We start from the raw sequence: 26,631 nt of genomic DNA, 5'->3' as shown, positions 1-26,631 counted from the left end.
CATTATTCTAAAACTACTCATTAGAAATTGAATTGCAACATACAAGGCTCAAGAGGTAAGCTATTCAATTATAAATAATAAAATCCATAATACATATGCCAAAAATCATAAATGATAAAACAATGAACGATGAACTAAACTTTAAAGTCTAAGCTAAATAGTAAAAGAACATGCCTATGGTACCATTGCCAAAAAACTTAAAAGATTACAAATATGAAATTGAAGTCTAATCTTTGAAAGAACATGCTCATTGCCTCAAAAAAGACTACAAATATAAAGTCTAATCTCTAGACTGAAGCAAAATGCGGCATGCCAAAATAGCCCAAAGGGCAACTGCAAGACTGCAAGACTCAAGTACAAATATAATATCGGCATGGCACAACTGTCAACAGCCCAAGTGTCACAGTGTCATCAATGATCATAATATCATATATAATGTAAATGTGTCATGACTCATGTATCATGAGACTCGTGATAAGTAAGCTAAATCAAAGATCATGATCATGATCTGAGGCTGCTCTAGCCACTCCTGAAGTGCCAGCCTCATCATCATGTGTACCATGAATTGCTGCATCTCCCTCAACATCAGCATGTGTCTCCTCTTCTTGCTGCATCTCCCACTCTGTGAATGGATCAGGCTTTGTTGTCATACTGTTACATAACATCCTCAAATTAGCACTAACGAATACTAGATCATTTGCCCTCTCCACACCAAGACGGTTCCTCTTCTTTGAAGCAATGTGAGCGTAGGTACTCCACAATTGCTCCAAACAAGAGGAGCTAACTGACTGACTCAAAATACGGATGGCTAGTTGCTGCAACGCAGGACCATCCGAACCATAGTCCTCCCACCACAAAGCTGCCCCAATCTTACAGCGATCCTCCTGTGCATCCCCACAACCAAAAGAACCCCGAAAGGTCCTATAACATGAAAGCTGATCTCTGATCTTTCGTCTAGTGCCATGATCAGCACTAGACGAGACAATATAAGTCTCCATGCATCCATAACCTCAGTGTCATTCTCCTGACCCTTGCCCTGGAACTCAGGATCCACAACAAATGCAGCTGCATGCATGGGTGAGCTATAGGAGTTCCACCTCGTCACAACTAAATGGTGTATTTCCTCATACGCCTCATCATTCGGTGCCAACTCCTGCAACTTTTCATTCAGCCTGTCCATAGCCTCATATACCTTGCCAATGCAAGGTTGCATAGCATCCATAACCCTCAATAAATGTACAATGGGTGATACCATAGCATCTATCCGCTTTACATCATCCCAAAAAGTGGAGTTATTTGCTTTCTCCAAGCATAAGATACCTGTAGGAGTATCTGCCAATGTTGATAAGGTAAACTCATCACTAAGAAATAATTACCTCAAGGCACCACTGCATTCTCTTAACCTGCCTAGCATCAAGAAGTTAAAGACAAATCTGGTATCAGAGTATTTTAAAAGTGTCTTCTTCGACCGCAAAGAGAAGTGATGGCGAAGAAACTGGTGATTCAAAACAAAGCTAACCATTTAAGCTCCTTGCTCTATGACAGGTGCAATCCATGACAGGTTACCAATATCCTTTAGTAGGTTGTTCAAGCAATGAGCCATACAATATGAAACTGTGATATGCGGATAATATCCCTGAATAATAGCACCTGCTGCCCTATTTGCAAGCTCTCCATCTGCAGCAAATCCCACAACATGCTATGGGCCAATAAGCTCAACACTTGTAACCCACTCTGCTACAAGTACATCTACTGACTTTCCTATCCCCGATGCATCATGTGAAGATATAAAATACATTTCTCCACGAGAATAAGCAACCATACCATGAATGGATCACTTGCGTATATCACTCCAACCATCAGCAATCAACTAAACTCCATTTTTAGCCCACATGCTCTTTCTAGTCACTGCTGCTTGCTCAAAAAGGCGCTTTTCCTTTTCGAGTAAAGTGGTGCGTAAGGTCTCTGATGATGGAGGTACATACGAAGGGCCATACTCACCAATCTTCTTGCACATCAATTTAAAATACTCTGACCTGGCTGCACGAAATTGAATGTGGTCATGATAAAAAAAGCGTGCCACTGATGTATCCACCTCTTCCTTCTTCTTGGGATCCCAACTAGCATCAAGTGTGCTTTGTCTACGTGCAACATGTGGCGTTGTTGATGCCATGGCCGATGCAATGCCTGCAGTAGGTGTGGAGGTAGCACTTCCTGATACTGACCCTGCTCTAGATACATCTGATGGAAATGGTGTCACAAAAGTTGCAGGGTCAACTGCAACACGTCGTGGTCTAGATGCAAGATAAGCTTGTTGACCTGCTACACGGTCACAAAGCTCCCTTTGCTTCTCCAAGATCACATTTGGATAAAACTGCACCTCGGAATTTGGCTCATGGGAGATGAGATCGGACCTGATTATACATAAATATTTTAAAATGGAACAAGTGGCAATTGGTAGTCCATATTCTAATATTTAAGTAACTTTGAAAAATTAAAATCAATAAAAATTTGAAATACAAATGCTCGGCTCAATGGATTACCTTGTTTGCTCCACTAGTTCGCTTGTATGGGCAAAGCTTGCAAATCCATGGTCGAGATCCTCCACCACTCAAAGGGCGGTCAGCATTTACTTCTTCCCACCATGACCAATCATCAGACCTTCTTCCTCGACCACCAACCCGACGAGCGGAGCGGAAAGATGAAGCCATTTATGATTTCAGGCTGAAAATTGAAGGTTCAAGAGTCGAGAGAAGAAAAAATTGAAGGCTCGAGAGAAGGGAGAAGGCTCAAGAGTCAAGACTCACTCAAGAGTCGAGAGAGAAGGGAAAGGGAGAGAAGGGAGAAGAAAAAGAAAAGAGGAGAACTTGGAACTTGGAAAAGAACTTAGAAGGAAGACTCAAGAGAAGAGGAGAAGAAGGAAGAGAAGGAAGAAGGTTCAAGGAAGAAGGAAGAAGAGAAGGGAGAAGTGAAGAGAAGATAGAAGGAAGAAGAGAAGGAAGAGAAGAAAGAGAAAGAAGAGAAAGAAGAAGAAGGAAGAGAAGGAAGAGGTTGGAGGTGGGAGGAGAAAGAAGAGAAAGAAGAGAAAGAAGAAGAAGAAAGAGAGAGAAGAGAAGAAAGAGAAGAAAGAAGAAGAAGGAAGAGAATGAAGGTGGCTGACCGCTGGGGGCAGGATGTAGGCAGGTCCCGGGAGCAGGATGCAGGCGGGAGTAGAACGCGAAGAGCAGGATGCAGGATGCAGGCGGGAGTAGAACGCGAAGCGCAGGCAGAAGCAGAATGCGGGCGACCGGGCGCAGGTAAGTTTTGTCTGCCACGTGGCGTTCCCTGTCCCGTTTCAGACAGGGAACGCAGTAGGGTTCCTTGTCTGAAACGGAACAGGGGACGTTCCATCATTTGGAAACGCAGTCCATGACGGATACATTCTGGGGACGGCGATTCCACGTGCCGGGGGGCCGTTCCGGCCATTTCCTGTCACTATGCCCAAAACACACTAAAAATGCTCTTTTAGAGTAAAACCCTAAAATGGGGAGTGGTTCGAGAGAGTTCAGTGGAAACCCTAAAACGGGGAGCAGTTCAAGAGAGTTTAGTGGAAACCCTAATTTTTGAGGCACCCTTCCACATCTATAAATAGACAGGCTGCCCCCATTCAACCATCATCCTTGTTTGCAGGTTACACCAGCCCACACACCCTCTGCTGCTGTTTGCGCCCAGTTTCCAGCCTGCAACCCCCCTCCATCTATTGTCTAGCCATCATTGACTGCAGCCACATTATCTTCAGCCTGTCCATTGCTGTAGGCAATAGCTCTCCGCTGCTGGCGACTGCTCCAGACTGTCCCAGACTGTTGTTCAGCCTGCTGTCCATCATCTCCAGGGTTAGCCAGCCTACATTTTCAGCATTGCAGGCCTTGGCACTCTCAAACACTGTTTCAGCCTGCTGTTTACAGCAGACTATGCACAGTTTCTAGCCTCCGATCGGTAGTACACTACTGTGTTTACCAATTTCCAGCCTCCAAACTACTGCATTTTGGTGACCAGCCTGCTGCCATTCACTATTCAGCACTCCTACACTCCAACTAGTGGTCACAAACTTGGGATCCGTCTTCGGTGGACGTCACACTCTGACATTGCTCTGCCAATCTTGGACAGTTGACACCCAATTGAACCCAACAAAACTAGTGCCCCTTGTGGTATTTCTTTAACCTATATTACATTAAGTTCAAGTACAATCAGATATGGATTGATCCTCTTCAAACTTCAATACAATGGACTATCATAAATGACCAGCAGCAACTATTATAAATTTGCCCCTTGATTAGGCTTCAATTTGGGCAAAAAGTGTTCCTCAATCTCTTGCAAGCAAGTACAATCAAATAGGAATAGGCTCAGCTTTCAGATCAGCTGAAAATTCCAAATTTACAGTTGCTTCTCTAAATTTTGGGTCTTCAATTATCGAGCATGGATCCCAAGGTGGCTAAGAAACCGTAATTGCTACTGTAAATTAGGATATCAGCAGCAAATATCACTGCTACTCTACACGAATGGCTGGAACATGTTAACAACTTGAGAGAGAGAGAGAAAGATATGTTAATGTCTACTAAAGATCAAATCGGCCGATGAGACATATCCATGTACAAAGTAATATCCTCATGATATCATGAAAGTGAAAAGTGAAAATGAAAATCCTATCTAAATGTGCAATAAGTGTAGACATCATCATCTAGGCAAGCCCTCAATGGATACAACTCTGTCCATTTGGGGATACGAGGCTATATACATGTAAGATACAATGATCCCATGTAGATCTAACACCATTCAATGAGTGTAGGGGGATGTAAAATGCAATAGTTGGTCAGCGACTCCTGGAACAAGCTCCTAAGTAGCTCGTAAGCACAAGTGTGCCGGCTCAGTGGGCCATGCAAGTCTCATGCCACTATCAGATCTAGATGACCTCTTGCTAATGGAAGTACGGCCTTCTCCTACTAAATGCACCAGGTCATCGTCCAGCCCTAATCTCTTGTGCTCTCTGTAGCGATACCCCTCTCGGTCTCCTTGTCCCTAGATCTGTGTCCCCTAACTAGTGCAGCTCCTTGATAGAACTCTGTCAAGATTGTCTGCCATGTTCCTCACCCTATACCTACTACCAGGTGGAATGCTCTAACCCTCTGGATTTCCGATATGTATTGCCCCAAATATCTCTGATGGCAATTCTAATGGCGCCAACAGCTTTGAAAGGGAGGGTAAAATCCTAGTGCAATTGAACAGCCCTTCTCTTCTGTCACCACCTCTACTGAGGCGGGGAAGGAATTCTACTGCCCATGTCATGTCGTGTTGTGCAATCAGCTGTCACCTCATTCTAGGTGTTCCTTATGGCTGGTTCTCCTCTCTCAACTATTCTCCACCCTCAAAAAGATTGCCCAACCTTATGGCTAGGTCTCCTCTCTCAACTATTCTCCACACTAGTCAAAAAGGATGAACCCTCAAAAAGGATGAAGCTTGTGTTGGACAAGGTTAAGGCTGGTTCTCCTCTCTCAACTATTCTCCACCCTCAAAAAGATTGTACAATGACACTCATCCTTTTGATTGCATTAACTAGTGTACTTGAACCAAAGTCACTCAAGATATGCAATACAAATCTAGTGTATGATGGTCTATGTGTTTATAATTGTACACATAACCTTACAATAATATAAGAAGAGAAAGTTGACAAAATAACACTCACTAGATTTAGTAAATACCCAGCAAGCAAATGATCAGATGATTAATGATTAGTGTTTAGAAACACTAATGTCAAGCTTAGTGAAATGCTTGAATGAAAGCAGGCTGGAAGTCGGCTTCCCAATGCACTAAGTGATGTCCATCGAGCATGTCCGAGAGCTTTTAGATTTCAAATAAGCTTCAGAGAAGATGCTTTAGTGATTAGAATCATTGTTTAATAAAGCTCGGAGTGAAAAAGGTGAAAAATGCCAAGTTTAGAGCTTACTGGCTATGGATACCACAGGGTACATAGTTAGGGTTTGTCAGAGATTTCTCTCTGTAGAGAAAATTTCCAAGAACCCTTGTATATGAGGATAGCCCCAAGGTGGTTGTTGGGATTGTGTCGTCTGCTGCGTCCACAATGGTACAAATGACACGCTGACAAAAAACTGCACCTGTTCTGAAAAACCCGCAATGTCGGGCTCAGTCGTGGACAATGTTGGGGGCAGACTTGACGAGCAGTTGCGCCCTAATGTGGGGATCTCCAAAAGAAAGCAATGCACAAGAGGGAGAAAGAGGCTCAAAGTACAATAACAAATTCTTGTTTATTAAGTTGCTCAAGGTACAACTTGGGTACACTCTATCTCAAGTTTGATAGTGACCCATAGGCTGTTTACATAGCCTCTGCCAAGCTAGGGTTAGGGTTTCCCCTGCCCCTAAGGCTATTCACACCCATCTTCCCTCAAGCACCCTTGCTTACAGTGGGTTCCTATGCCTATCTTCTAACAAAATGGCTAATGCCCATCCACATTTAATGTACTAACCCCTTTGAAGCTTTAAGTTGTTCCCAACATTAAATGGCCTTAGACTAGCATTAAGTTATGAATTAATGCCTAGTCCTAATGTCGGCAAAGGACATTTTAAAGGCCCATTTAATGCCTTGGACCCAAACAAACACCATGCACCCACAAGTAATTGTCCAACATAGCATTTGCAAATGTCACCCACTACATGATTACGATACTTAGGCTATCAACAAGACTTAATTGACTTGTACTTCACATGTGCACCTCACACTTGCACAGCTTAATTGACACTATAGATGATAGAACACATGTTTAAACTAAAAATAGCAATGCCATTAGAGTATATAAGATAAATACATGTAGGTAACGAGGCAAAACATGTATGGCATATCCCACATATGCAACATATGCTACAACTTACAAGTAGATAGATGCATGTAGCATATGTCATATAACTTACAAGTAGATAGATGGGAGTGGATACATCAATTATCATACAAAAGGGGCAATTTTTTCATACTTAACCATATGGATGCATACGGTACGGTACTATATGGATTTGTACCACACAGACTAATCCATAATACCACATATAAATGCACTATGCTCACGACGACGTAAATTCTTAACTTAATGATCTTTCGACATTTAAGTTGGGCACACATGAGATTAAGTTGAATGTGAGTCATGATGACAAAATATCCAAGCTTGAGTAGTGGGGGCCATTACCAAAAGTTATTGTGGACAAGTACAAGTGGGATACCAATTAGAGATTAGTCATCCCCCCGACTAGCATTTCTCAAGTTACCATTGGTGCAAACGATTCTCTTGGAGGTACTCTTAAAGGACATTATTCATTATTCCTATTAGTTTGTGGGCATTTCCAATAGCCACACTATATGGTCAGTTTATTAGGCAGGCCATGACGCAACGTGGCAGCTGGAGGACTGGTCGCTGATTATTTTATTCATTTGTGCAGCAGTCGGCAGGTTTTTTACCAGGTCGGCCAATTTTGCTAGCCGATTGCATTATTTCCTCATATTTAGGCCTAGTTGGCAGCCTGCCCTCCTCAATTGCTTTTTAAGTGCTGGTGGGAGAGATGCCGCTTGAATAGATATCCCTACAGCCCTATATATCTACCCTCTTCATTTCAGCATTCATTGACTGCAGATTTTTGCGCTCTTGCATCTCTTTTCTCTCTCCCTTTCTCTCATGTTCACTTTTCTTTCAATCTTGTCCATATGCTTCCACATTCGCTACACTCAGACATGGTATCTAAGTAGCGTAGAAGGGCTAATTGATCATGGACAGACCTGATTGGGAGGATTCTTTGCAACAGAAGCTTGAGTTTTCATCCTTTGGAAGCTGGGGTGAGCAGATTTTGCACAGAGGAGTAAAGTTGCTGTTTTTTGAAGGTCCTTGCTGTTCATGAAGGAGGAAAGGCTGTGTTTTCAGCCTTTTGCTGCAGATTTTGAGTTTTCATCCCTCCGGCGGGTAAAAGTCTTTGAGGGCAAGTGGAGGACACCCTTGCAAACACCAACACAATGCACAGAGTCAAACGAGGCTGCCCTAGTTTTTGTGTAGGCTATTCTATTTACAATGTCGACTAAAATTGACGTGGAGTTTCAAGCTATTATGGACTGTAAGATCCCCATATCGCCAGCTCTTCCTTCAAATCAAAAGCTTGATGGGGAGAATTACCGCATGTGGCACATAATGATGCTTTCCATCTTGGAGTCTTATGATTTGGTAGAGCTCATGACCAAGGCTATAGACTATCCTACAGCTCATGATGCCTCCAAGCTTACTTCAAATGAGAAAGCTGAATCAATGAAGGTACAACCGCATTGGGATAAATTGAATGGCTACATCCGTTCTTTCCTCTTTCTCCCCTGCACTCCAACCATCATTGCTCACATCGAGCACTTGACCGTGGCTTGAGACATATGGTTGGAGCTTGATCAGATGTACAATCAGATGACCACGATGAAACGTATCTCTCTAGAGGTTCAGATGAGAACTTTGAGTCCCTACAAGTCTTGTTCTATGCAGGAGCATGTCAATAATCTTCAGCAATTGCCAATGCAAGTCTAGAACACAAGGAAGGTGATTACCTCGAAGGACATGGTGATAACTCTTCTTTCTCAGAAACCAGCTCAATTCCGTGTCTTTTATTCCGCCTTGATTGCTTCAAAACAATCAAAGACTCTTCGTTGGGAAGAATTGATTCCTATGGTTTTGGACCAAGAGGAGCAATCGAAAGGACAAAATGCTTCCAAATTGAAGGCATTGACAGGTCAATCCTCGTAGAAGAAGGAAAGGACCAAAAGAAGAAGGAGAAGGACAAATCAAAGAGGGGAACATCAAATGCAAATCCTCCACAAGATATCAAGTCTAAGAGAGTATCCTAGACTCTCTTTATTTTTTACTAACTTTTAGTGGCTTACGTTACTCATAAAAAAATTTGAAAGTTATTCCCTTATTAAAGTACAAGTCATAAAATTTTCAGGTCTTGTACATTATTCTATTATTGGATTGTTTTTTTTTTTTAAACAAAGTATCAGTTAGCCTAAATTTATACTCTGATGGAAAATTGATAGTGGTTTTGCTAGGCTCGACTATATGTTTTTTTAGGAGGATTTTTATTTGCATCCATGGCCAAGAGGGGATAATCAAGATAGCTCCATATTTTTAGATTGGGGAAGAAGTAATTATGAGGTCGCATTCCAATGCGATTAGGATTTACATCTCTTATGAGTCGTGAATACACATATTCATTCTAGTTAATCAGTTAAAGACAATGCTCACTTCAATCATTAGGATTTACAATTCTTATGAGTCGTGAATATACATACCGATTCTAGTTGATCAGTTAAAAACAATGCTCACTTCAATCCTTACTTTGGCCTTGAACACTAAGATGACCACATGGATATGTGGAAAGGCCGAGGCTATGACTACTACAGTCTACATCCTTAATTGATCCCCCACTTCAGTCATTGTTGGTATGACACCCTATGAGGCGTATTTTGGGTCTAAGCCAAATGTTTCTTATTTCACGGTTCTTGGGTGTGACACCTATGTCCACATCCCGAAGACACAGTGTGATAAATTTGAAGCAGGTTCTCGAAAACAGGTGTTTGTGGGCTAAAACTCGCAATCCTAGGGTTACAGATTGCATGTTCCGATTAAGCGGGATGTCTACACGAGTTAAGATGTTCAATTCGTGGAGGTTCCAGCCTCGAAGTGAGGTGAGGAGCACCCTGTTCTTAGAGATCCATAAGATAGTTGGGCACTAGCAACTAAACCTTTGGAGCTCGCCCACTCTTCCTCTTCGGATGAGTTGCACATTTCCTATGCATTTCTTAGGTTTGCCAATCAATTTCCAGCCCCTACCTATGTGCGACTGCCCCAAGATAGCCACGTCAGCATTGTGTCTGCCACATCAGCATTTTTACTGATGTCAAATGCTGTCAACTGCATTTATTGCAGTCGAACTGGTGCAGTCGGCCATTTTTGGCCCCAGATTGGTAGGTTAGCCAGTTTGGCTGATATTCAGCTATTTATAGCTGAGGAGTGGGTTGGGCAGATTATTATTCTTCTACACATTGCTGAACACACTCCACCTCTGACCTACTTCTCCGTCTCCCGTGCTGCCATTGTCTTTAGCCTGATCCGGTGCCCTCACTAACGCTCTAGGCTCCCGGCAAGGACTGATCAGTCCATTTTCTCTCTCCTTTGTATTCACCATTTATTTCAAATTCAATGCAATTTATAACTTTAATCTCTCTTCTTTTGTGTTCTCTCTCTCTTTTCCTTTCTCTCCATGTTCGAGTTCCTCTTCTATTGTGCACTCTCATATGGTATCATTGCCAAAGTGAGGACACAAAGTTACCCCATCAAGAGGAGGCCCCCATGCTGAAAACGCAATTGTCAGTGCTCCCCTCCTTGATGTTAACGCAGCTTTTCTATAGGCAACATGTCCATACAACTCAAGCGAAACATCTACAATCTTTCTTTCCCGGAGGTGTAGCTGATTTTTACCATTTGGGGCCATCTATAGAGAAACACAAATTTTTGTGGGTGTTTACAAGTGTTGAAGATGTCTTATCTACAGCAAAACGCAGACTTTTGTGGATGTTTGCAGGTGTTGAAGACGTCTTACCACTAGTTCAATTGCTTTGATGACTCTGATGAAGAGATTTTTCATCGATCCTCTGCACGGCAGCATGATCAACGTGAAGAATGGAGGTCTCCAAGCCCTTTTGTTTGGTCTCATTATTCAAAGCAGCATTTTGCATCTCCTTCCGCCTCTCTCCATGTTTCCCATAGAACATGTTCTACTAGCTTTAAATTGCCCAACATGGCACCACCTATGCAAGTGTCTATTCTCCCTTCTTTACCTAGATAGGACCAGCTAGATAGTTCCTCCTATTTGCTTTGGTCCTATAAGGTGGAATGCATGCCTAACACCTTTGATCTTTGGGACCTTGTTACCCAACTTATACCCTATCCCGTGAAGAATCCCTGTGAGGGAACAACAATGGATCATGCAACCTTATGGGATCACGTCAACTCTCAAGCTCGATCTTTCCTTTTCATCAGTTTACAGGATTCTGTCCTAGTCCATGTTCGCAAGTTGAAGACCATGGCAGAAGTGTGGATGAAGCTTGCATCTTTGCATCATCTAAACACATTTGCCCATATGATTTCTATTGAGAAGAAACTTCGGATGGTCAGTGTTGATGACTCTCCTTCCATGAAGGATCACATCAACAAAGTGGAGGACATGAGGGATGAGCTTGCATCCCTCCAAAGCACTATATCTTCAGAGGAGATGGCAATGATTTTCTTGACTCGGCTACCATCTCCAAAGTTCGATGTATTGTATATCAACCTTCTTACATCAAGGACCCAAGGGACTTCCTTTTTGGAACGAGCTTGCCCCGCTAGTCTCAGAGCATGACAAGTGGCTTAGATGAGGTTGATGCCACTGGAGTTGGTTCCATGCAGGCTTTCACAACAAGTTCAGGAGGAGGAAAGCAAAAGGCAAAGCCAAAAGCAAAGAAATAGAATGGCACAAAAGAGGACACGAAGGATACTAAGAAGAAGCCCAAGTGACCACACTATGGGAACAGCAATCATACGAAGAAGTGTTTGCAAAAGTACCCTCACTTGAAGCCAAGGGAGAGGTCTAAGGATTCGAAGACTACCAAAGCTACCATTGAGTCTGTCTTCGTACATTCGTTTGAGGAAGAGGATACCACTCTTACTTCTTTCTCTCAGGAGAAGCCTTGGCTCATGGAAAGTGGGGCTTCTTCCCATGACTTTCCGACAAGATTGGCTTCAAGTCATGTGTTCCAAAGGGGGATCCGTCACCATTAGTGACAACCCTTCTATACCCGTTCGTGGAGTGGGGACCATTCCCCGATTGTCAAATTGCCAAAACTCTTCCGCCAAAGTTCTTTATGTACCAGATTTAGGATTTTACCTATTGTCTCTTCCTGGTCTTACACAGCTAGGTACTTGAGTGGTCTTTACACAAGATGCAATGATTGTGGAGCATGCTTCTATAGGAGCAATTATTTGGACAAGTACACAAGAGGATGGACTTTATCAGCTCACACCCCTTGGACAAGTACACAAGAGGGTGGGCTTTATCAGCTCACATCCCTTGCTGCGAGGACTTCCCGTGAGCTTGGACTGCTTTGGCATGCCCGATATGGACATCTCAACTTTGGTGCTAGTAGGCAGGCTTAATGGAAAAAGATAGTGGAGAGACTTCCAAGTATCTTATGTTGCTACTTGATAATTTCAGCAATTATGTGTGGACATACTTCTTGGAGAACAAGAGCAAGGCATACTCCAACTTCTGTGAGTGGAGAGTGTTTGCAAAAACACAAATGTTTTTCAAGGTTCAAGGTGTACAAGCTAACCACGACGGCAAGTTTTACTCTAACATTTTTTCTCACTTTTGCAAGGCTCGCAATATTCAAGTGGAGTGCTTCCATCCAAGCACACCATCTAAGAAAGGTGTAGTGGAGTGCGCCAATTGGACCATGCTAGAGATGGCCCAATCGATATTGGAGCATGAGAGGTTACCTCATTCTCTTTGGGTTGAGGTAGTAGCTATAGTGGTTCATATCTGCAACCGGTCCCCTACTTTAACATTGTAGGACATGACTCCCTTTGAGGCTTTCTTTGGGAAGAAGCTTTCCATAGCCCACCTTCACATCTTTGGATGCAATGCATATGTCCATGTGGACAAGAAGCAAAAGAAAGCAAACTCAACCCAAAGTCAAAGAATCTTATCTTTGTGAGCTACAGCATTACCACAAAGGGCTATTGGCTCTACGACCTAACTCAAGGTGAGCATGGACGTGATCTTCGATGAGACAACAGCCTCTGAATCGATGTTTTTGTTGCAAGTGATTCTTCATCATGGACTTACCCCCCCCCCCCCAAAATCAGCCCCTCCCCTTCCTTCCAAGCTACCAATTCGCACCCCTTCTTCATCTGTGACTCCTCCCCCTTCTTCCTCTACTACCCCATCTCCTTCTGTTTTTCCCCTTTGACCCTTGGCGGCTCCCTCTTCTTCTACCTCATGCTTGAGTACTCCTACCCTTTCTCATCTCCTCAGGTTTCCTCTGAGGGGTTGGGCCACCAAAGGGAGAGCCTTCTTCATCCAATGAGGGGGATTTACCTTCCCTTAGTGAGGGGGAGTCCCTTCCACAAATAGGTGCATTATAGGTACCAGAGACTCCTCAACCTCCTTCAGTCTCCTTCCCCGTACGATGAGCCTATCACCATTCCTAGGTGGTATCGACAACTCATGCATGAGTCACGGATTAATCATTTCCCTAAGATACCTATTGGCCCCTGTAGATCTTGAGAAGGTTGATTATTCACATGGGAAGCCTATTATTATTATTGTTGATACAAGCCCAATCGCGATTGAATGGGAAATCAGGTAAGATGATGAGGAAGGGAAAAGATGTGCAATTCTATTTGGTACTAAAGTATTGATTAGATGGCATAGAAGGTATCCACAAGTAAAAAGAAAATAATGGGAAATTGCGATAGCTCTTAAATGAGATAAGGAGTATTTTATGGGTGCTCATGTAGTCATTGAGATTGATTGTTAGCTAGTATTAGGTATGATTACTAGTTGTGCTACCTCAAACATTGCTATGCTCTCGTGGATTGCATACATCAAATCTTTGGACCTTGAATTTCAGCATATTGTTGGAAGAGATAACCCGGTGTGGTAGACATATTATCTCGAGCACACTATGAGAATTAAGATGGGATGATGGATGAGGAGGAAGAAGATGACTTTCTTGCTCTGCTGAAAATGATGTTTTGATTGGTGAAACTAAATTGGCAGTTATTGTAACTACAAGTATAACTCTTATTAATGCAAGGACTACAGTTATTGGTGAAACTAAATTGGTAGTAATTGGTTTATCAAGGACAAGTGCTGTAATAATGAATTCAGCAATGCAAGGAGTTGCAACAGCACTAACATAAGCTTGTTGCACAAGATGTTTGTACTGTAGTATGCAGGTTGAGCTTGATTCTATTGAGCATAACCAAACTTGGGAGTTGGCTCCACATTCAAAGAAGCAAAAGTGATTGGTGTGAAGTGCGTCTATAAGACCAAGCATTTTGCAAATGGATCCCTTGACAGGTATAAGACATAGCTTGTTGCTAAGGGATTTACCTAGCGCGTGTAGGGTTGGATTACTCTAATACCTTCACAACTACAGCTCAGATGTATGCTATTTGAGCTATCTTGGCTCTTGTAGCTCATCACCATTGGCTTCTTTTTCAAATGAACATCAAGTCTACCTTTCTGACTGGCCTTGGAGGAGGAGATTTATGTCTCACAGCCTCCTAGTTTTCTTGTGCACGAGAATGACCATGTTTACAAGTTGCAAAAGGGCCCCTATGGGCTAAAGCAAGCTCCTAGGGCTTGGTACAAGAGGATTGATCGATTGTTCTTACAAAGTGGGTTCCATCCATCAAATCATGATCCCAACCTTTATTATAAGGTTAAAGATAACAAGTGTGTTTTCATGATTTTGTGTGTTGATGGTCTTGTTATCACAAGGAGTGACTCGTAGGAGGTTGATCCGACTCAAGAGATATTACAATAGGATTTCGACATGATGGATCTTAGGATCCATCACTTCTTCCTTGGCTTGGAGATCTATCAGAAGGCATTGGACATTTTCATATCCCATGAGAGAGATATTTCTGAGTTATGTTCAGAGTTTGGCAGGGTCGAGTGCCAGCCTATTTCTTGCCCATGGACCTAGAGTCCAAGTTATCAACTACCAATGATACCCCTTCCAGACACTAGCCATTACAGGTGCCTTGTTGGTTCACTAATCTGGCTTATTTACACCTGGTTTCACATTTCCTTTGTGGTGCCATTGTTGTCTTCTTTTATAGAGACTCCTACTCACGCTCCCTGGCGAGCCACTTTGCGCCTTCTATGCTATTGACAAGGGACTCAATCCTACAAGATCATGTATGGAGAAACGGACACTATTTCTAGATGGAGTGACTCAAATTGGGCAACTAATGTGGAATTGAGCCCGTCCACTTTCTCCCTTGAATCAGGAGCTATCTTTTGGAGCAATAGAAAGCAACCTACTATGTGACTTTTTTCTACAACGAACAAGTACTGCGCCCTTTGATCCACAACTATGGAGGCAATTTTAGCTCCATCCAATGTTAGCAGGGATTGGCTTTCCGTAGACAAGTCCCACTCAGTTATGCATTGATACACCGAGTGCCTTAGCTCTAGCCAAGAACCCCGTGTTTCATACCCGCATGAAGCACATAGAGGTTCAATATCATTATGTACATGAGCAGATCATGGATTGCGAGTTAGTAGTGGTCTATTGTCCTATGGCGGACAATGTGGCAAATCTCTTCACAAAGCCTTTGCCCAAGGCTTCCATGCTTCATCACATGAGATTGTTGGGTCTTCAAACTCTCCCAAGATGTGAGAGGGGGTGTTAGCCTACCCATTTCATTCTATCACTTTGTCATCTCCTGGTTGTGAGCTCCTCAAAGTCTAACAGAGACACAGGAGCTCTGACTTAGTTTTGTGTGCATTTCTTCCATCTCTGCACATTTCCTCTGTATTTCTTAGGTTTGCTAGTCAGTTTCCAGCCCCTATCAGTGTGCAACTGCCCCAGGATTGCCATGTCAGCATTGCACCTGCCATATCAGCATTTTCACTGATGTCAGATGCTGCCAACTGCATTTACTACAGTCAGTGGACTGGTGCAGTCCGCCATTTTCGGCCCTAGATTGGCAGGTCAGTAAGTTTGGCTGATATTCAGCTATTTATTTCTGAGGGGTGGGCTGGGCAGATTATTATTCTTCTACAGGTTGTTGCACACACTCAGTCTCCGATATACTTCTCAATCTCCGGTGCTGCCATTGTCTTCAGCCTGATCCGGTGCCCTCGCTGACACTGTGAGCTGTGTGGAGGGATCAGTCCATTTTCTCTCTCCTTCCGCATTCAGCATTTATTTCAAATTCAGTGCAGTTCATCACTTCACTCTCTTTCTCTTCTGCTGTCTCTCTGTTTTCCTTTCTCTCCATGTTCAAGTTCCTCTTCCATTGCGCACTCTCACATTTTTGGTGTTTCTCAGCTTTAATTTTTGGATTTAGCCTTTCCCAGTTCTTTGATGCCAAATATCAAAAATAGATGGCTGTATGTTTGAATCTTGTGACTGAGATGCTTCTTTCAATACAAATCTTCGACTTCTGAAACTGTTAGAAAATGCACTTTCAAGAGATGAGTAAATAAGTAACCTTTCTTTTACGAAAAACAAATGCAAACCCACAAATCCATATTCATGCATCACTTCATGAGTACACTGTTGCCATGTTCATTACCATAAACCTGATCTTGCATAGGCAAGTTCAAGCAATGTCCATAGCTCAAAAAAACTCAACAAAGAAAAGTCTCATGTGAATGCACTTGCTTGTATCACAACTTGACACAAAAAACAGAAAAAAAAAAAAAAGATCAAATTTGCAATAATGAGTAGTCACACTGCAGTAGAATCAATCAATGGCTTTCAACAAAGGTAGAGTACACTTCCATCTATATTACCCAGTTGATCGTATATGGCTAGAACTCAAGTAAATTAGAGTCAGATTGGCACACAGAAAGGCTTAAGATCTTAGAGTGTGGGCTAGAGATCCCCCATGTGCACATGAACTAAACAAAGATGTCACTCAATCAAAAACCCAAGGTAGCAATCAACACATGCATGGATTTAGAGTTCTAAAACTATCTATAACAAGTGGCATCTGATGGTCCTTGTAATATAGCAGCCCTAGGTGTTGACAAGACAGTCTAAGTAAACCAAGCAAAGACATCCAAACGTTGAAGGCACAGTAACTTGACATGGAATAAAGTACCTAAGGCTGAAGTTTTGCACAAATAATGTAATCTCTATTTTAACTGTCACTCATAGGTCAAGCACAAAACTCTCTTCACCAAGGACAAAACTCACACATATAGAAGAAGTCAAACTTCTACAAACTACAAAAGGTCTACAACTTATTTACTATGGCATTTCTTTGTAGGTGTGAAAAATATATTATATTAAAAGTTAATCCAATTGCCTAACAACATAGGCTAAAGATACAAAATGCCTTACAAATTTATCAGCCGTGTATTCAATGATTTGCACTCTTGAATTAACTCATCCTCATCCAAGAGTTCTTCAAGTGTAAATGTGTGTCTATCGAGTAAAGACTCCACCTAATAACAAACAAGTCAAAACAAGATAATCAACATTAATTTTGCAAGTAATAGTACAATGCTTTCAATGCAAAGCAAAGCATGAGACAAACAAACGCGCGTGGTTTTCACACGCACACGCACACGCACACGCACACTCACAAACTCTCTCTCTCTCTCTCTCTCTCTCTCTCTCTCTCTCTCTCTCTCTCTCTCTCTCTCATGGAGGTGCATCCATACTATCCCTGTGATGTACTTTATGAGAATATTATGCGATATGCTAGCATTGGGGACATATTATTAGTGGGAGATTTCAATGCACACACTGAAGATAGACAAAATGACTTTTATATGCATGATAATGCCATGTTCAAAGAGATTGACATACATGAAACAGGCCTATGTAGGAGAGCCCATGATAAAGAAGTGACTACCTATGGGACACATATATTGGCTTTGGGAAGTGCACATAGGCTAGCCATCTTTACTAGTCTACCACAATGGCTAGGATCTGACACTTTTGACATGTTGGAATCACAAAGGAGGGGCAAGTATTGTGGACTACTTTGATAGGCTCACCAACATTGATACCAGACATCCAAAATTTTAAGGTATCTAAGAGACCAATTGGCATAGCAACAAATTGTGCTATTTTGACTTTTTTTCTCTCTTGTGGACATCTGAAACATGGAACACCATGCCTCTCTAAACACCCATGCATTGGACTTGACCATATCGCTAGAGGAATGTACAAGGGACTTAGCAAAGGCCATACATGGATCAGCCATGTATGCATTCCCACACACCCTGCCCCGATATAGACCCACATGCTCTACGACTCCCCAAAATAGCTATTATGATGATGAGTGCAAAGTTACTTGTGCTCACTTACAAGGAGAAGTGGAGATCGGCACTCCTGCATACCGTCAAGCAAGTCCGTCCTTCAAGTGCCTTATGTGGAAGAGGAAGCAAGACTACTTGGCGAAAACAAAGGCAAAGATATCTCAACTATTTTTGGGACGAGATAGCAAGAGTGCATAGAAGATGTTTTACAAAAGATGGTCCCCCCCATACAAAATACATGACCAAATGCCTAGCTTGACTATCGGAGACAGTTGTATGATCTGCAAAAGGACAGCCACCTATGCAGCCTCCACAAGCCTATAGGCCAACACACTGGTCTTTCTTTACCTAGAAAATGGTTGGGGACGCAATTTATAGATTACAAAATGGGAGGGCACCAAATGAGGATGGGCTAGTGGCAAAACATTTCTCACATGCTTGTGACATACTAGCACCCATACTCGTACAATATGTTCAATAGTCTAGTATGCAAAAGTTTTCCTATGAGCTGGTCAAAAACACTATAATTCCACTCTTTTAAGAGTGGTGATCCTTTGATCCCTAGCAACTACAAGACTATCATGATAAACCATACTTTGTCCAAACTGTATGGATCTATATTGGAGCATGAACTCAATGAGTGGGCTAAGATGCAAGGCAAAAGAGCACAAGAGCAGGCAAGTTTCAAACGTGGATATACTATACTAGACAATATCCTCAGACTCAAAGCTATTATTGAGGAGGGTCAAGCTCAAGACAAGAGGATCTATTGTTGCTTTGTTGATTTCCATAATATTGGACTACCAAAGGGTATACAATGGGGTATTTATGCATTATATGAGACAGTGATAGGTCATCTATGAGCACTTGGGGGGCTATCAGAGAGGATTGACAATACCCTAGTAGTGAAACAAGGATGCATGCTTTCACCCACATTATTTGGTTTATACACAGATGAAGTGTTTGATTACACTCAGAGAGAAGGGGGAGCCAAAGCCAGCCTGACAAGAGTGTTTTATAAATTATATTTCTCTCATTACGGATTCACTGGAGGATTGCAACGCCACCTAGATGCTTTGCACGTCTTTTGTAGAGACACGACCAAAGCCAAGGTCTTCAACAATTCAGCAACATGGATGACTAGATCCATGTACCATTTCACATTTGGAGAAGACAGTGGAGCATGTGAGGGTATATATCTATTTGGGAGTCACCTTCTCTAGCCCACGATTTTCATTGACACCAACATCAAAGGCACGTCTGACATGAGGCTATGCAGTATTAGGGGCATTCAAGAGCCAATGTGCTCACATATAATTCCAAGAGTCTCACATCCCAATTATGGTTGTTTGACACCCTAGTCACACATACACTACTATATTGAGCAAAGATACGGAGCTGCAACTTGTGCCACAAGCCTTTTAGCCCCACTAATCAAATTGGAACAGAGAGATGTAATTATTATGAGGGTTGGGATAGCATGGAAAGGCCATTGACCATGATGATAGCACATATGATTAGGAATAAGCCCTCCACCCCATATCCCATTAGCAAAGCATAAGTGGGGCAGCATCTATACTCACAAAGGCACTCTTCACGGCAATGACTTTTTGGCACAAATTATGGGAGCTTTCACATCATAGATACTCCAGATTGGCACTAACTTCATCTAGACAACTACCAACAAAGAGCAAGAAGAATTGTTGGTTTTCAGAGATGACTACTTGGATGAACCTACACGGTTTTGGATATTGACTGCCTTCCACCTTTTCAGTACAACCTTGACGTTCCTACACCCTTTCTCAGCCGATCTAAGCAGAACGAGGTAATCAAAACTAATAGCTTGAGGAGTGAGATCGAGGACATGGATCAATCCACCACTCCCTCTAGGATCGAGAATGGCTTTCTACAAGCATCACTTCTTGAGTCTCTCTGATGATGAATTCTGTCATGACGACATGTATTTTTGAAACCTCACTTAACATGTGGATTAATTTTTAATCACATGATTTAGTAAATGTTGCACATGTGAGGTGCAACTGCGGTTAGAGTAAATTTACAAGCTCGGGACCCAAGAAAATCACCGGATGTCAAAGACAAAAGTTGCTATAAGTCATGTTGTACATGTACTTGGTGGTATCTGGTGTCAATTGTTGGCCTAGGTCATTCATTTGGCCATAAGTGTTAGTTTGTGACAGTAGAGATGTGTTTAATGGTACCTAATGCCGATCTAATGGTCAAAGATGGCACAAAGAGACTCGAGAGTGGAAGATACCTAGCCAATTTAATTATTGGCCAGTCTACTTTTTTTCTGCACACCAAAATAATTATTCGATTAATTTTCAGTAATTAAAGACTGAAAATTAATATTTAATGATGGATAATGTTGGAAAAACCATTTGGGAAGGTTGCCACTTGGCAAACTTGCACAAGTTGGTAAAAGGCTGAAGAAGAGAAAAAGCGAGAGGATTCTTGCTATAGCAAAGGTGGGAGAGCTGTGAGCAACCGTGGCTGGTCTATTTTCAACCATTGCAGCTAGCCAGGAGTGAGTTTTGAGGAGGCAATTGCAGATTCGGACCCTCCACAGCTGGGTGATTGCATCCAGTACAAAGTGACAGCTGATTTGGATGTCTCAGTTGTAGGCGACAACATTTAATACTGTTTTGGCAGGGCAGCAGCTGCATTTCACTTATTTTCAGTCATTCTTCACAACAAAACTCTGAATTTTCTCTCTCTACAACTCTCTCTCTCTCTCTCTCTCATCTTCCAGCCATTTCACAGCCTCGCTTCGAAGATCTCAACGTTTGAACCCTTGGAGACTAAGAAATTGCAAATTTCTCTGCTGTAAACCGTAATTTACAGCAAAAATTAGGGTTTAGCAGCAACCTCAGGAAGCATGCCAAAAATTGGAAGCTTCAAGACTTGGATTTTTCAAGGCTGAAGGTGAAAGCTAAATTCAAGTGGAGGACTAGCCAACCATTGAATTTAGGGAATTTCCATCATCTATGAAGTGGGGTGAAGACCAATTAAGTGCCCGAATCAAGGGGCAAAACAGATTGAAGAGTTGTTAGTCACTTTGGACAGCAAGGGGAGTTTAGATTGCAAAGGGGATCAAGAGAATCCCATTGTAAACCAACTTCTTCTTCAAAACAGCTAAAGAAATACTAAACGGGTCACCAACTTTAGGGCCAATCGGGTGTCCATTGTCCAAGATCAGTAGGTAAATTTATATTTTCAGATTTGCATTTACTTTTTGCTACTGTAATTAAGTTGTAATCAAGGATTTACTAGACATCCACGGAAGGGAGGCTGGTTTCAGATTCACTATTCGGCCAACACACATGGACAATCTGTCAAATTGCAGCGATGCGGAACTATGGAACCAAGACTGAGAGAGTAGGGTGAACAAAGAGAGAAGAGAGAGAGGTAAAGAGACAGAAGAACAAGAAGATTTGCTGTATAAAGTATGCTGAATACAAAGGAATGCAGATATGTACACGGGCGCAGTCCATATGTCTGCGTATCTCGACCTCAACAATGTCTGCCTGCTGGACACCTCGAAGTCTGCTGCAATCTGCCCGATCTCTGCCCTGAAATCTGCAACTGCAAGTGTAGGAGAGTGTGCTAGTGTCAGGCTATTTATAGCCTACTGGAAAAACAAAAAAACTATCAGGTCGGCCAACTGATCTAGAAACGGTCAGACTGGACTGCGATGTGGCAATCCAACTGCAACCTGCGTGTCTGGCTGCTGACGTGGCACTGACAGATGAAAAAAATTGTTCCGCACACCAATGGTCTTCATCTCTGAAGCTTTCAAAGTGTCTCTTACCATAGCAATTTCTGCATCTCTTCTTAAAGTGTCTTCAAGCTTTCTGGCTCACGCTGCATCTACGCTTTGAATTCCAGTTTCAGTATTTTGTGTTGTTTCCGCCGTCTGTTTCCGCCGTCCACTGCGCTCACGATGTGTTTGATAAGGTAGTTAGTGACAAGTGAGGTCTTGCTTGTGTTAAGGCAATCAGGCTGTGTCGCCACTTTTGCCGTGTGTTCTGAGCGTTAATCCTCAACCGTCCAGTAAACCCTAATGGCTTTCTCTCACCAAGCTGGCTATGTGTTTTCCTCTGCTCTTAAGACACTCTCGGAGCGTTACAAATCATTGGGCAACTCAACGATAATTAAGGATGAGTCGCAACCAAGTTCTAAATGGATACTTCCCGAGATAGGTGCATCTCATATATATGATGAGAATCAATTGTTTAAGTTTAAAGCTTCTACAATGTATATAGAAGACCAAGGCATTCTGACAGTAGGTGAAACTCTTTCTGAAGACCAGCATGTAAATCTTCTGGCTCTTGTTCTTCCAAAAATATAAAAACATCAACATAAAAAAGACCATCCTTATCTTCATCTAGGATATATAGCCATACGAATCATCCCCCTCTTTCGTCGAGGTTTAAATGCCTCTTGTATGGCCCAAAAAGAAACAGAAAACTCCCAAATCCGTCATCTCGAACTTCTGATGTAAGGCTGCCTTCGTCTCTGCAACCTTCTATGCATGATCACTTGTAACAATCAAGTCATCAACGTACAAAACAAACAACACACGATCAACCTTGGAAGTGTGCACATAAAGTTGTGGATCGGCCCTGGAGAGCCGATATCCCAACTTCTCCTTGAGGAATGAGTCAATCTTCTCGTTCCAAGCACGCGGAGCCTACTTCAGGCCATACAAGGCCTTCTTCAACCTTTAAACCTTCCCATCTGAGGATGCAAAGCCAGGAGGCTGCTCTACATAGATCTTCTCCTTCAAGTCGCCGTTCAAGAAGGCTGACTTCACATCCAACTGAAAGACGGCCCATCTCCTATGGCTAGACAAGGCAAGAACAGCATGAATCGTCGCCATACGAGCAGTGGGGGCAAAAGTATCATGGAAATCAATGCCTGGGTGTTGAGCAAAACCTTGAGCAACAAGGCAAGCCTTGTGCTTATCCAAAGAGCCATCACTATGATACTTGGTCTTGAAGACCCATTTGACACCAATCACCTTCTTATGAGAGGGACGAGGCACAAGATACCGAGTGCCATTCCTCTCAATAGCCTCCAACTCAGCGTTCATCGCTTTCCGCCAATGGTCAGACTGTAAAGCCTCCTTCATGAAGGTAGGCTCTCTATCATGCATAACACGAGACATCAAACAGTAATTAGAGCAAGCAAGCTATGTAGAATGTGCCTGGTGCGGTCGTGACCTCCGCGATCTATCCTACGATTTCCACTCCTCAGGGACCCCCTCGATCCCTAAATCTCAGAGCATGTCACAAGCCCAATGAGGAGGAGGCCGGATCTCACCTCAGTGCTCTCCATCTGTTGAAGTTTCTGGAAGGTCCACCGACAGCGGGGGAGCAATCGGTGAATCCAGTGGCTCGAAACTAAGCTCCTCCTCCGAAAGAAGAGTCCTCAAGAGGCAGAAGCTCTAGAGGAATAGTCACTGGGGCCCAGCTATCACTGGGATCTCCAAGAACAAGGTGGCCCTCACCACCCTTTGGGGCTGGAACTTCCACGGACCAAACGTCACGGCTCATGTAGACATCCCGCTTAACAAGGTCCTACAATCGATAGCCTTAAGACTACGAGCTATAGCCCACACACACCTATCTTTTGGAAGCCACTACAAATTTGACACGCTGTGTCTTCAAGATGTGAACACAAGAATCACACCCAAAAACCCTGAAATAGGAAACATCGAGCTTGGACCCAAAGTATGCCTCATACGAAATCATACCAACAACAGCAGAAGTAGGGGAACGATTAAGGATGTGAACTGCGGTAGCCACAGCCTCAGCCCATAGACACTGAGGTGTTTGCCAAGGCTCCAACATGGTGCGATTCATCCACTCTAAGATGCCATTCTCATGAGGGGTGTTTGTATTGGCAAACTCCCAATGAATACCGTGATCTACACAAAAACGAGGAAACTCATTAGAAACAAATTCTCCGCCCTTATCCGAATCGTAAGATCTTCAACTTCCGGCCCATCGATTCTCCTCAAAGAGCAACCAATCCTTAAATTTAGAGAAAGCCTCTGACTTCAGCTTCAAGAAATCGGTCCACGTCATCCAACTGTAATCATCCACAATGAGTATGAAATACAAGCTCCCTCTAAGGGACTCCATCCTCATCGGTCCACAAAGATCGGTAGAAACAAGCTCCAAGGGTGCTGAAGACCGCCTCGAAGCCTTGCTGGGAACAACATCACGAGTCTGCTTCCCATGGATGCAGGATACACAAGGCTGTTGGCTCACCACAATATCCGGCAAACCTGCAACAAGTTGTCCCCCTGAGATGCCTTCCGAAGGTAATCATAATTAAGGTGGCCAAACCAAGCATGCCAAAGCTCTGACTGAGTTTGTGAGGTAAGAAGAAGAGAAGTCAAGACAGAAGAAGATCGCAACTTGTAGACTCCATTCTCCTTATTACCTGAAGAAAGAACTTGTCTCAATCCTCGATCAAGAATCCAAAAAGAATCCATATTAAATTCGACCAAAATGCCGAGGGCACAAATCTTGTGCACCAAAAGAAGATGATACCCCAAAGCCGGCACATAAAGTACCTCGAATGTAGGGGCACCACCACGTCCATCTGGAATAAGATACATGTTGCCCTGTCCCTATATAGGAATAGACGAATTGTCACCAATGAGAATTTGGCCATGCAAAGACCACAAATGAGTAACCCCTACTGAAGAAGGAGTCATGTGCCGAGAGGCACCACTATCAATGATACACTCCCGAGTATATAGGGTTGTCAACACAGCATCAAAAGTCATCAAGGGCGAATCCTCAACCACCTCCAAATGGAGGAAAGCAACTGATGAGGAAGCAACCATTGCTCCAGAATCCTTTGAAGATTTCTCCTTCTCCTCCTTCTCCTTGTCGGGGCAATCCTTCTTCCAATGACCTATTTTGCCAAACAAATGTGATAAGTAGACTCCTTATCTTTGTCCTTCTTAGATTTGTCCTCCTCCTTTTAGTCCTTCTTCTTCGCAAAGGACTGGCCAACCAAGGCCTCAAATTTCGAAGCATTGGTTCCTTTCAATTGCTTCTTTTTGGTCCAAGACCATAGAAACCAACTCTTCCCACACCGAAGAGTCTCAGACCGCCCTAAAGCAATCAAGGCGGAATAAAAACCACTGAAGCGGGGCGGTAGCTATGAAAGGAGAGTTATCGCCATGTCTTCAGAAGTGATCACCTTCCCTGCATTTTGAACTTGCATATGAAGCTACCTCAGCTTGTTGATATGCTCACGCATGGAAGATGACTTATTGACACTCATAGTCCGCATTTGCACTTCCAAAGAAACTCGCTTCATTACGGTCATCCGATTGTACATCTGACCCAACTCCAACCATATCTCTTGGGCCACCATCAAATGCTCAATACGAGAGGTAATAGTTGTAGTACATGAGAGAAATAAAAACAAGTGAATGCGAGCATTGAGTTTATTCCAATGTGCCTGAGCCTTAGCCAACTCCACCTTATCACTAGAAGAGAGTCTGGACTCATCTCGTGAAGAAGGACAGCAGATAGCCTCCATAACAAGCTCCACCAAATCATAGGACTCCAAAATGGCAAGCATCATGACCATATGCAGTAGTTCTCGCCATTGAGCTTTTGATCTAATGGAAGAGCCAGCAGGACGGACACCTTCTAGTCCATGATTGCCTGAAACTCTGTCTCGGCCTCAGAAGACATCTTCGCCTACAATGCCTGCACAAAACACAAAAAGCAGCCCCCTTTGACTATGAGAATACAGTCTGTTAGGACTATGGTTCGCTCGTCCCGCTCCTTAACCCGCCGAAGGCGATGAAAAGGTAAGATCTGCACTTAAAGGCCAAAAACTCAACCTTCCTCCTCTTGAAACAGCAGCAAACAATAGCAATTTCACCAACTTTGCTCCTTTCCCGCACACCCACGCTCGCTTCACCCTTGTTCCAATACACAACCCTCCTGCTCGCCATCGAACGTTGGAAACGTAGCCTTGTGCCGCGCTGAAATCTCCTATTTAGAAGGGTTCTTCACTCAATCAGTCCATCTGCACTGCTCTAATACCATGTCAGAGTGCAGCAATGCAAAAGCGTGGGACCAAGACTAAGAGAGTAGGGTGAACACAGAGAGGAGAGAGAAGAGAGAGAGAGAGAGAGAGAAGAACAAGATTATCTGTTGTATACAGTATGTTGAATACAAAGGAATGCAGATATGTACACGCGCGCAGTTCATATGTATGCGTTGGTGTCAGGCTATTTGGCTATTTATAGCCTGCTGGAAAATCGAAAAAATTGTCAAGTCAACTGCATTAAATGCAGCCGACTGTACTAGAAACTGGCAGACTGGACTGCCACGTGGCAGCCGACTGCAACTTGCATGTCTAGCTACTAACGTGGCCTGAGTGTCTAGCTGCTTACGTGGCACTGACAGATGAAAAACACTGCTCCGCACACCGAAACACTCTCAAATGACT

The 26,631-nt window shown here is 43.0% G+C and overlaps 1 protein-coding gene across 6 annotated transcripts in view; it reads right to left on the bottom strand.

Annotated features, from left to right (window-relative positions):
- LOC148027597 (uncharacterized) overlaps positions 1-26,631 on the bottom strand; it is a 212,603-nt gene that overhangs the window by 135,864 nt on the left and 50,108 nt on the right. For all 6 annotated transcript variants that reach the window (XR_015692610.1, XR_015692611.1, XM_087689309.1 and 3 more), the window contains one exon: positions 17,195-17,298. Coding sequence is in view for 4 of the 6 variants with exons in the window: in XM_087689309.1 (XP_087545435.1) it covers positions 17,195-17,298 (104 nt within the window). In the remaining 2 variants the exon portion in view is untranslated. The remainder of the gene's footprint in view (positions 1-17,194; positions 17,299-26,631) is intronic.

The sequence above is a fragment of the Lygodium microphyllum genome, chromosome 12 (genome assembly GCF_053477565.2).
Source record: "Lygodium microphyllum isolate KBCC chromosome 12, Lygodium_microphyllum_v1.1.10, whole genome shotgun sequence".
Lineage (NCBI taxonomy): Eukaryota > Viridiplantae > Streptophyta > Polypodiopsida > Schizaeales > Lygodiaceae > Lygodium > Lygodium microphyllum.
The sequence above is the reverse complement of the archived record's forward strand: the minus strand, read 5'-3'. Positions and strand labels throughout refer to the sequence as shown.